General features: G+C 43.0%; 1 protein-coding gene across 1 annotated transcript in view; it reads right to left on the bottom strand.

The window, feature by feature from the left end:
• The window catches only part of LOC128685785 (integrin alpha-PS2), a gene marked incomplete in the record, with an annotated part of 489,877 nt that overhangs the window by 381,792 nt on the left and 94,617 nt on the right, over positions 1 to 13,468 (bottom strand). Inside the window, 1 exon segment of the mRNA XM_070085511.1 lies at positions 10,664 to 10,791. Coding sequence (XP_069941612.1) covers positions 10,664 to 10,791 — 128 coding nt within the window.

Here is a 13,468-nt window from a genome sequence, read left to right as displayed (position 1 = left end):
ATAATAAGGTTAGGTAAGTTTTCTAAGTTCCTTTTGGTGCAAAATTATAAATTTTTACATCAACATTAATGAAAAAAATATATATTTAAACGTATAAGAGAAAATTTTAGAAAGAACTTAATTTTAAATGAGTTCTTGCTAATTGACCAGTTTTACATATTCGGCACGACATATACATATACATACATATATATATATACATATATACATATATATATATACATATAAATACATATATATATATACATATATATATATATATATACATATATATACATATATATATATATATGCAATAAGATCACAGTAAACGGGTGATTTTAAAATATGCAAAACAACCACAGTGAAAGAGTAGTGAAATTCCAAGCGCTTTCATTACTACTCACATTGTCAAGGAACTATGAAAGTAATACATCAAAGGAAGGCAATTAAAGGGCTTAGACCACACCTCACAGTCAACTCCCACAACAAAGAAACACCTGACGCGCGACAATACCGGAGTCATAAGAAAAGAGGAACACTGGTCCAACTAGACCAGCGGACCTACTGCAGTGTTCCTCTTTTCTTATGACTCCGGTATTGTCGCGCGTCAGGTGTTTCTTTGTTGTGGGAGTTCACTGTGAGGTGTGGTCTAAGCCCTTTAATTGCCTTCCTTTGATGTATTACTTTCATAGTTCCTTGACAATGTGAGTAGTAACGAAAGCGCTTGGAATTTCACTACTCTTTCACAGTGGTTGTTTTGTATATATATATATATATATATATATATATATATATATATATATATATATATATATATATATATATATATATATATATATATATATATGTCGTGCCGAATAGGCAGAACTTGCGATCTTGGCTTAAATAGCAACGCTCATCTTGCCATATAGGACAAGTGAAAATTTGTGTATGCAATAATTTCGCCAAAATCATTCTGAACCTAACGAAAAAAATATATTTCACTGTGTTTGTTTAGTATTAAATTATTGTAAACAAATCTAAAATATATTTAGTTGGGTTAGGCTAAAATAAATTGTTTTTGCTATAATAAGGTTAGGTAAGTTTTCTAAGTTCCTTCTGGAGCAAAATTATAAATTTTTACATCAACATTAATGAAAAAAATATATATTTAAACGTATAAGAGAAAATTTTAGAAAGAACTTAATTTTAAATGAGTTCTTGCTAAATGACCAGTTTTACATATTCGGCACGACATATATATATATATATATATATATATATATATATATATATATATATATATATATATATATATATATATATATATTAGATCAGCCTTAATGTAGTTAATATTATTTAATATTAATGCCAAATATTAATTTCGTGATGGTCAAATTGATTGTCTCTCAAATACCGTAAACAATGAACATACACTCGGCTTCTCTGGTAAGACGCTCACTTCTTTATAGACTAAGCTGGCAGGCTCGCCATAAGAGCGCTAAATACACACAAACACGCAATACGCACCTCTCTATGTGTCTTAGGCAGATATTGTGACTTAGGTAAGGAACATCTTGCCAAACCAGTCCAGTATTACCTGAGAATTCCCGAAGATCACTGTCCCCGCGGCCAGGTCTCAGACCAGGTCTCCTTGGTCGGAAAGGAAATGTTACAGGCTTATGAACTATTTAGAAAACACACAGGAAAGTAAAGGTATGTGTATAAACTGAATTAACATGGAGAAGGAGGAGCAGGAGGGTGTAAGTGAAGGAGGCTGCGAGGCTGAGTGGAGGAGGCGGAAGAGGAGGTGGTGGATGCAGGAGGCAGATGTTGGGATGGGAGTGTAGGCAGTAATTAACTTGGACAAGGGTCATGTCCAACACACCTGTCCATCATTACTACTGTTACCACACCTGGTACATCTATCTATATTACAGTCACCACACCTGCTTCATGTGTCCACCTGCAGCACACACTGTATGTATGAAGCACACTGATGAAGATGATTCCCCTCATACATACACCTTCAGTATTCGTTAAGAGGCACCTTAACTTCCCCTGTCTTCTAATAACATGTTCATTTTCCCACTATAATCTACCTTGTCCATAATTATTATCGTATTTGTTTTGTCTGTTTCGTAAGGTGAAGTCTGTGATCTTTCCTTAATCCATGGCCTAACTTAACAAATCTTTGATGACAGCTGATGACAGTTATGTTGTAGAGGTGTGAGCAAAGCTCACACCTCTACAACACAACTGTCATCAAAGATTTGTTAAGTTATACCATGAATTAAGGAAAGATCGCAGACTTCACCTTACGAAACAAAGCAAATGCGATAGTAATTACGGACAAGGTAGATTACAGGGGAAAAATGAACACGTTATTAGAAGACAGGGGAAGTTAGGTCCCTCTTAAGTCAACACTCGTCACTCTCGCTACGTCCAATCAACCAATGAAAGACTACCACAATTCTCTCACTGACATCTTTAACAACCTCTCTCGGAATATATAACCCATGGTAAAACAAAACATTCTCATCAGTTTGTTTCACTGCCCAAGTTGATTACTGCCACACTGCCCAAGCTCACAAAATTAACCAATAACAGCCATGATAACAATGACGATATTATTGTCTTACTTTTATTGAAGGGATCGAATAGCATGTTAGGTATGCCCATGTTGCCTGCAGAAGGATGGGTTAGTAAACGGGTTAGTACATGCAACTACTTGGATTAAAACCAGCGTTACTTTACAATACACAGTCATGAATTACAATACACAGTCGTGAATTACAATACACAGTCATGAATCATTAACTTGTCAATAAGTGACACTTGCTAATAAGAATATTTAGATGAATCATATCACATTAAATTTTAACACAACTATTGTTAATGTTTACATAGACTACTCTTAATACAAGCAAACTTAGAGATTAATATCTAAGAAACTACAATAGATCAAGAACTACCAATCTACAATAGATCAAGAACTACCAATCTACAATAGATCAAGAACTACCAATCTACAATAGATCAAGAACTACCAATCTACAATAGATCAAGAACTACCAATCTACAATAGATCAAGAACTACCAATCTACAATAGATCAAGAACTACCAATCTACAATAGATCAAGAACTAACAATCTACAATAGATCAAGAACTACCAATCTACAATAGATCAAGAACTAACAATCTACAATAGATCAAGAACTAACAATCTACAATAGATCAAGAACTAACAATCTACAATAAATCAAGAACTAACAATCTACAATAGATCAATACGTAACAAACTGCAGTAGATCAATACATAACAAAATACAATAGATTTCAAGCTATCATAAGCACATTAAAATTATTAGTAACTTCTGTGTTGAATCTTTATCAAGTAAATCAACATTCTTGGTCCCAAATTATTCAATATCTTACCAGAAGATATCAGAAACACTGCTGGAACAAGTGTAGACGTCTTCAAGATATCAGAAACACTGCTGGAACAAGTGTAGACGTCTTCAAGATATCAGAAACACTGCTGGAACAAGTGTAGACGTCTTCAAGATATCAGAAACACTGCTGGAACAAGTGTAGACGTCTTCAAAATATCAGAAACACTGCTGGAACAAGTGTAGAAGTCTTCAAGATATCAGAAACACTGCTGGAACAAGTGTAGACGTCTTCAAGATATCAGAAACACTGCTGGAACAAGTGTAGAAGTCTTCAAGATATCAGAAACACTGCTGGAACAAGTGTAGACGTCTTCAAGATATCAGAAACACTGCTGGAACAAGTGTAGAAGTCTTCAAGATATCAGAAACACTGCTGGAACAAGTGTAGACGTCTTCAAGATATCAGAAACACTGCTGGAACAAGTGTAGAAGTCTTCAAGATATCAGAAACACTGCTGGAACAAGTGTAGACGTCTTCAAGATATCAGAAACACTGCTGGAACAAGTGTAGACGTCTTCAAGATATCAGAAACACTGCTGGAACAAGTGTAGACGTCTTCAAGATATCAGAAACACTGCTGGAACAAGTATAGAAGTCTTCAAGATATCAGAAACACTGCTGGAACAAGTGTAGACGTCTTCAAGATATCAGAAACACTGCTGGAACAAGTGTAGACGTCTTCAAGATATCAGAAACACTGCTGGAACAAGTGTAGACGTCTTCAAGATATCAGAAACACTGCTGGAACAAGTGTAGACGTCTTCAAGATATCAGAAACACTGCTGGAACAAGTATAGAAGTCTTCAAGATATCAGAAACACTGCTGGAACAAGTGTAGACGTCTTCAAGATATCAGAAACACTGCTGGAACAAGTGTAGACGTCTTCAATATATCAGAAACACTGCTGGAACAAGTGTAGACGTCTTCAAGATATCAGAAACACTGCTGGAACAAGTGTAGACGTCTTCAAGATATCAGAAACACTGCTGGAACAAGTGTAGACGTCTTCAAGATATCAAAAACACTGCTGGAACAAGTGTAGACGTCTTCAAGATATCAGAAACACTGCTGGAACAAGTGTAGACGTCTTCAAGATATCAGAAACACTGCTGGAACAAGTGTAGACGTCTTCAAGATATCAGAAACGCTGCTGGAAGAAGTGTAGACGTCTTCAAGATATCAGAAACACTGCTGGAACAAGTGTAGACGTCTTCAAGATATCAGAAACACTGCTGGAACAAGTGTAGACGTCTTCAAGATATCAGAAACACTGCTGGAACAAGTGTAGACGTCTTCAAGATATCAGAAACACTGCTGGAACAAGTGTAGACGTCTTCAAGATATCAGAAACACTGCTGGAACAAGTGTAGACGTCTTCAAGATATCAAAAACACTGCTGGAACAAGTGTAGACGTCTTCAAGATATCAAAAACACTGCTGGAACAAGTGTAGACGTCTTCAAGATATCAGAAACACTGCTGGAACAAGTGTAGACGTCTTCAAGATATCAGAAACACTGCTGGAACAAGTGTAGACGTCTTCAAGATATCAGAAACACTGCTGGAACAAGTGTAGAAGTCTTCAAGATATCAGAAACACTGTTGGAACAAGTGTAGACGTCTTCAAGATATCAGAAACACTGCTGGAACAAGTGTAGACGTCTTCAAGATATCAGAAACATTGCTGGAACAAGTGTAGACGTCTTCAAGAGGAAACTGGACAAGTATCTCCATCAGGTGCCAGATCAACCAGGATGTGATGGATATGTAGGCCAGCAGGCCTCCAGCAGCAACAGCCTGGGTGACCAGGCAAGCTAGACAAACCTGACTCAGGGCCGAACTTTGGAAGTAGAAAAACTCTCGAAATTCATCAAGGGTAAATGAGTATACAGCAACTTTGGTTGTTGTGGTTGAAGGAACTCTTGGTCTAACACCAGTCAACCATTAGTATTGCTAACCCTTTTTCTACTCTGTATCTTCCTCTCTTTTTTCCTTCGTTCTTATCATCCTCTTCGTAGCTTTCCATTTTATTTTCTTGCTCATCTCTTTCGACCTTTTCATCTTCCTGTCTCTATTTCCCACTCTCCCTCCTCCTGTCTTCCTATTACGTCTGGTTTTACTCCTCCATCTTATCTTCCTCCTACCCCTTCTCTCTCCTCTTCCTTATCTCCCTCCTGCTCCTCTCCACATCGATCCGGCGACCTCTAGTTTACGAGTATTAAAATCTTACCAACCAAGTTTTATACGAGATGTTGGTTTATTCAGACTTTCAAATATTGTCCAAATCACCCAGACCCCCCGAGCCCTAGACGCGGTACTTTACTGGTCCGTGCCCCTGACAACACTCTAGCCGAACTCTAGAAGCAGCCCTGCCCTTGACAACACCCTAACCAAACCCTGAAAGCGGCCCTGCCCCTAGCCACACGAGTCAGAGTAATCATAGGACGCAGCTGCGTCCTGGGCAGGTCCTGCCACTGGCCCACTTCTTCCGTCTTCCGTTATGCCCAGCCCTTCCTGCCAGGTATGACAATTCAACCTAACACTCTGCCCATGTCTACTCCGCTACAACCTCCATTCTCGGGTCTTTAGTTCTTCTCGGAGTGGATAGCCTGACTCTTCCACTCCTGGACCATGAGGATTCTACCCAGCTGCCCTGCATCCTGGTATGCACGTGTTCCTTCCTCCCGAACACCGGCTGTGAGACTGGTCATTGCATATGGTTGTGCAACTGGTGGTAAGGTTCATATACTCTCAGGGCTGCCCTTTAACCCAACAATTAAAGGGATGTTTTCTAAATACAAAATAAGCGAATATGTCCAACGAATGAATACAGTTAAGCTGCATAAATTTATTTAATATTTATCTGGTGATGGTTCTGAGACTCAACTTTTTCCTTAGCTCGGTCTCAAATCAAATCTGGTCGACGACCTGATCTGATCAGTCAGGCTACTGAAGTGGATTAGAACTTGCTAAGTTCCCAGTTATTGGTCTACCTCCCCATTCATCATATATTTAAAAGGAGGCTTTTGAAAAGTCTTGGCCTCTTTTCAATGGAGGTATTTTGTACCGTTTACCACTTACAAATAGATAAGGGATTATTTCAACGTGCAAATGTGGAATCACTCTCTTCAGTATTTTCAACCCGTAAATTATGCTGTAACTTTCCCGTATGTATCCAAACTGCATAGACTGAGGGACTTTAGTCACCTCCATTAATTCAGACATTGTAAATTATAAGGGCAGTGCAATGTCATCAATCTTACATTCTCCAAACCTGTAATTCTGCTTGTCTTAAATGTGATTCGTTCCTAATTTTTACTCCCTTACTCCTCCCATTCCCAGAGTCTTCTTTAAAACTTACTCAGCGTCCCTAATGTTTACTTTGAGCTCCATTAGGTTACCGACCCTTCCCCACAAACACGATGATTCTACCATAAATCTCACTAGTTGAAATTTCAAGAAGTTAACTACCATGGTACAACTGCTCACCTCAGAGCATAAAACTGTCCAGTAACTGTCTCTGTCCCTCCCTGGAAATTTGCGATCTCTACATACAAGACCTTCACTCTTATGTCCTACCATCGTACCTGAAACACCTACCTAAAACCTTCCCACCGCTATAACTTGACCGCCTCCGCCACTACAACCACAACCATCATCCTGACCGCCTCCGCCACTACAACCACAGTCATCATCCTGACCGCCTCTGCCGCTACAACCACAATCATCATCCTGACCGCCTCCGCCACTACAACCACAATCATCATCCTGACCGCCTCTGCCACTACAACCACAGTCATCATCCTGACCGCCTCTGCCGCTACAACCACAATCATCATCCTGACCGCCTCCGCCACTACAACCACAATCATCATCCTGACCGCCTCTGCCACTACAACCACAATCATCATCCTGACCGCCTCCGCCCCTACAACCACAATCATTATCCTGACCGCCTCCGCCACTACAACCACAACCATCATCCTGACCGCCTCCGCCACTACAACCACAATTATCATCCTGACCGCCTCCGGCACTACAACCACAATTATCATCCTGACCGCCTCCACCACTACAACCACAATCATCATCCTGACCGCCTCCGCCACTACAACCACAACCATCATCCTGACCGCCTCCGCCACTACAACCACAATCATCATCCTGACCGCCTCTGCCACTACAACCACAATCATCATCCTGACCGCCTCTGCCACTACAACCACAATCATCATCCTGACCGCCTCAGCCACTACAACCACACAATCATCATCCTGACCGCCTCCGCCACTACAACCACAATTATCATCCTGACCGCCTCCGCCACTACAACCACAATTATCATCCTGACCGCCTCCGCCACTACAACCACAATTATCATCCTGACCGGCTCCGCCACTACAACCACAATCATCATCCTGACCGCCTCCGCCACTACAACCACAACCATCATCCTGACCGCCTCCACCACTACAACCACAATTATCATCCTGACCGCCTCCGCCACTACAACCACAATTATCATCCTGACCGCCTCCACCACTACAACCACAATTATCATCCTGACCGCCTCCGCCACTACAACCACAATCATCATCCTGACCGCCTCCGCCACTACAACCACAACCATCATCCTGACAGCCTCCGCCACTGCAACCACAATTATCATCCTGACCGCCTCCGCCACTACAACCACAATTATCATCCTGACCGCCTCCACCACTACAACCACAATTATCATCCTGACCGCCTCCACCACTACAACCACAATTATCATCCTGACCGCCTCCACCACTACAACCACAATTATCATCCTGACCGCCTCCACCACTACAACCACAATCATCATCCTGACCGCCTCTTCCACTACAACCACAATCATCATCCTGACCGCCTCCGCCACTACAACCACAATTATCATCCTGACCGCCTCCGCCACTACAACCACAATCATCATCCTGACCGCCTCCGCCACTACAACCACAATTATCATCCTGACCGCCTCCGCCACTACAACCACAATCATCATCCTGACCGCCTCCGCCACTACAACCACAATCATCATCCTGACCGCCTCCGCCACTACAACCACAATTATCATCCTGACCGCCTCCGCCACTACAACCACAATCATCATCCTGACCGCCTCCACCACTACAACCACAATCATCATCCTGACCGCCTCTTCCACTACAACCACAATCATCATCCTGACCGCCTCCGCCACTACAACCACAATTATCATCCTGACCGCCTCCACCACTACAACCACAATCATCATCCTGACCGCCTCCGCCACTACAACCACAATCATTATCCTGGCCGCCTCCGCCACTACAACCACAATCATCATCCTGGCCGCCTCCGCCACTACAACCACAATCATCATCCTGACCGCCTCCGCCACTACAACCACAATCATCATCCTGACCGCCTCCGCCACTACAACCACAATCATCATCCTGACCGCCTCCGCCACTACAACCACAATCATCATCCTGACCGCCTCTGCCACTACAACCACAATCATCATCCTGGCCGCCTCCGCCACTACAACCACAATCATCATCCTGACCGCCTCCGCCACTACAACCACAATTATCATCCTGACCGCCTCCGCCACTACAACCACAATCATCATCCTGACCGCCTCCGCCACTACAACCACAATTATCATCCTGACCGCCTCCGCCACTACAACCACAATCATCATCCTGACCGCCTCCACCACTACAACCACAATCATCATCCTGACCGCCTCTTCCACTACAACCACAATCATCATCCTGACCGCCTCCGCCACTACAACCACAATTATCATCCTGACCGCCTCCACCACTACAACCACAATCATCATCCTGACCGCCTCCGCAACTACAACCACAATCATCATCCTGACCGCCTCCGCCACTACAACCACAACCATCATCCTGGCCGCCTCCGCCACTACAACCACAATCATCATCCTGACCGCCTCCGCCACTACAACCACAATCATCATCCTGGCCGCCTCCGCCACTACAACCACAATCATCATCCTGGCCGCCTCCGCCACTACAACCACAATCATCATCCTGACCGCCTCCGCCACTACAACCACAACCATCATCCTGACCGCCTCCGCCACTACAACCACAATCATCATCCTGACTGCCTCCGCCACTACAACCACAATTATCATCCTGACCGCCTCCACCACTACAACCACAATCATCATCCTGACCGCCTCTGCCACTACAACCACAATCATCATCCTGACTGCCTCTGCCACTACAACCACAATCATCATCCTGGCCGCCTCTGCCACTACAACCACAATCATCATCCTGACCGCCTCCGCCACTACAACCACAATCATCATCCTGGCCGCCTCCGCCACTACAACCACAATCATCATCCTGGCCGCCTCCGCCACCACAACCACAATCATCATCCTGACCGCCTCCGCCACTACAAACACAATCATCATCCTGACCGCCTCCGCCACTACAACCACAATCATCATCCTGACTGCCTCCGCCACTACAACCACAACCATCATCCTGACCGCCTCCGCCACTACAACCACAATCATCATCCTGGCCGCCTCCGCCACTACAACCACAATCATCATCCTGACCGCCTCCGCCACTACAACCACAATCATCATCCTGACCGCCTCCGCCACTACAACCACAATCATCATCCTGACCGCCTCCGCCACTACAACCACAATCATCATCCTGACCGCCTCCGCCACTACAACCACAATCATCATCCTGGCCGCCTCCGCCACTACAACCACAATCATCATCCTGGCCGCCTCCGCCACCACAACCACAATCATCATCCTGACCGCCTCCGCCACTACAAACACAATCATCATCCTGACCGCCTCCGCCACTACAACCACAATCATCATCCTGACTGCCTCCGCCACTACAACCACAACCATCATCCTGACCGCCTCCGCCACTACAACCACAATCATCATCCTGGCCGCCTCCGCCACTACAACCACAATCATCATCCTGACCGCCTCCGCCACTACAACCACAATCATCATCCTGACCGCCTCCGCCACTACAACCACAATCATCATCCTGACCGCCTCCGCCACTACAACCACAATCATCATCCTGACCGCCTCCGCCACTACAACCACAATCATCATCCTGACCGCCTCCGCCACTACAACCACAATCATCATCCTGACTACCTCTACCGCCACCACTACCACCGGCAGAGGAGGTGAAGCTACTCACCATTCCTGTCGAAGGGAACATACTCGCAGTAGCTGGCGATCTCTGAGGAGCACTGCAGCACCGCCCCTGCCTGCGTTACGTCCCGCAGCTTTTGTTCTGTGTCGTACTTGGGCGCTCCGATTAGCAACCTGTGGGGAAATTACACCAAAATTCAATGTGGGGAGGTATAACAAACTTCAGTGTGGAGAGGTATAACAAGCTTTAGGTATACCATATCTCATACATTTATGGTCGTGGCAACCTCAACACCAGGGGTGCACACACACACACACACACACACACACACACACACACACACACACACACACACACACACACACACATGGGAAGAGAGACCAGGAAACGTACAGTAGAAACAGAATTGTGGAAGAGGTAGGAAAGAAGGGTAAAGCGGAATAGGATGTAATAAAGAAGATGACCCCACAACCTGTAACCTGAGGAACCATTAGCAAAGTTTAGAGAAAAAGAACGAAGGAAGCGAAAAATAAGAGGTGAAAGAGGGAAGGAAAAAAAAAAGACGAATACGAAATGTGGTCGAGGGAATTTGCAGATCAACACGATGCAAAATATATACCAGTGTTATAAAGAAGGAATTGGAACAGATACTTGTGTCGTTTCTCAAGTACACAGAGCAGTTCTAATGTCATACGTTACATAGACTTTAACGTCAAGGATACCTTAATTCTTAGGATACAGATTAAAGCAAACTCTTAAGTATATATACACAGGTAAATATAAACATTAGAAATTTAATACAAAGTTAAAGGGGACAATGCAGAAGGGAGCACAGAGAACGTATTTCATAACACATAAAAAAATTGAAGAAATCACAATAAAACGCGTGACTGGAAACGTGTAAAAATACCGAATTGAAAACAGGAAATAAAAACGTGAGCGCTTTTATGTACTTATTACACACATCTTCAAAGGAAAACAATGGCTATAAGGTCAGCTAGAAGACAACTTGTCAAGTTGTCATCAAGCTGGGCTGTAGTGACCACGTTGGACTGGGTGCAGCTAATACCAACAACCTGACTGACCAAGCCATCAGCCTGGAGGCCTGGTGCGTGAGAGGGTCGCAGGGGCGATGACACCCGGGACTATGTACAGCCATACTGGCCATATATAATACAAGGATACATACGCCAGTACACACAACATGTGTATAACACATTACTAACAGTAACACACAAACATCTACATCACATCACCTAATACATACAGCATACATACACCGCAATACATCTACTCAACAAACATGGATGCATATATGTGCACACATATATGTATACACAATACACATACATGCATACTAACACAATGCACACATACCAACCCATCTATTTCAATTAGTCTCTTTCCAACACAACAACAAGGGTCATCGTTCACAAGTTGACAACAACTTCCTGCATGGTGAACCATAATCTCAGCAACCCCCCCCCCACCCCACCCCCACAACTGTAGTCACCACTACCACCAACATCCACAAAGCCGCCACCATCACCACTCACATAACTGCAGTCACCATCACTACCCACATAACTATAATCATCCCTTCCTCAATCACCAACAACCTACACAATTTGACTAAAATTAAAAGGTAAATAGATTCCAAACGCCTTTACTACTTTACAGATACTCCAAAATCAGAGAAAATAGAATTTACATATAACTTTTATGGATTCCATCACACACAGAATTACTCCTTCATGATAAAGATTTAACACTAGCCAAAGAAAGTACCTTGAAGGAAGATGTTGAATATAACCTTGGTATAAGTGTGTCTAGCATCAGGAATAATACTAGGAAAAAAGTAAATAATAAAAATAACTGTCATGGGAATGCAGACAGAAGCCTGAGTAGATTTGTCACTCACTAGGATAACATATCTAAGATTAACTTTCAACGTAAAAAGATTTATGTTGTGGTAGCCAGGCTTAGGCTGGTAACAAGTACTTGTGGCAGTTTGGTAGATACACAGATGTTGATCAAACTACATGCAAAGTATGTGACCAGCTCTGTGGTCACTGTCTTAACACTATGTGCTTAATTGTCCAATTACTGAGGAACACAGAGATAGACAGAATAATAACCTATGTAATATTTCAAACTATTTTATTAGTGAGAATGAAATACAATAAATATGTAAACAAAAAATTTACTTGGAATAGATATGGCAATTGTTGATATAAATTTTCATTTACTCCTGATAACTAATTTTTGGGGCCTAGTTCCTAGGCATTTTGTGTATCCAAAATGTCACTGCTAACCACCTCGCTGGAAAAATATAAATCTTCTGTTGGTTTTATTCTCCAGGAAAAGAAATCACCTGAGACGGGTCTATGTGATAAAGTTCCTTGTTCACTGATGGCCTTTTGTTACATGACCGAGCCAGCACTGGTTTGGTAATAGAGTTGTGGATAAGTGGAACAAACTCCCGAGTACCGTCATGGAAGCTAAGACGTTGTGTAGTTTTAAAAATAGGTTAGATAAATATATGAGTGGGTTAGACCTGACTAGCTTGTGCTACTAGGTCAGATGCCGCGCTTCTCCCTTAACTGAATGTGACTGACCTGACTAGGTTAAGGCATTAGCTTAAACCGGTGGGAAAATTGAACTTGCCTCGCATGGGCCAGTAGGCCTGCTGCAGTGTTCCCTCATTCTTATGTTCTTATAATTTAACCTGTCAATAGGAACATTAACATGTCGTACATGAATAAAATGAGGAAGGGTTGCTGAGGTAGTTCGGACATGTAGAGAGAATGGAGCGAAACAGAGTGACTTTAAGAGTGTATCAGTCTGTAG

Source organism: Cherax quadricarinatus, chromosome 1, assembly GCF_038502225.1.
Source record: "Cherax quadricarinatus isolate ZL_2023a chromosome 1, ASM3850222v1, whole genome shotgun sequence".
Taxonomy (NCBI): Eukaryota; Metazoa; Arthropoda; class Malacostraca; order Decapoda; family Parastacidae; genus Cherax; species Cherax quadricarinatus.
This window is presented reverse-complemented; position numbering and strand designations above follow the sequence as displayed.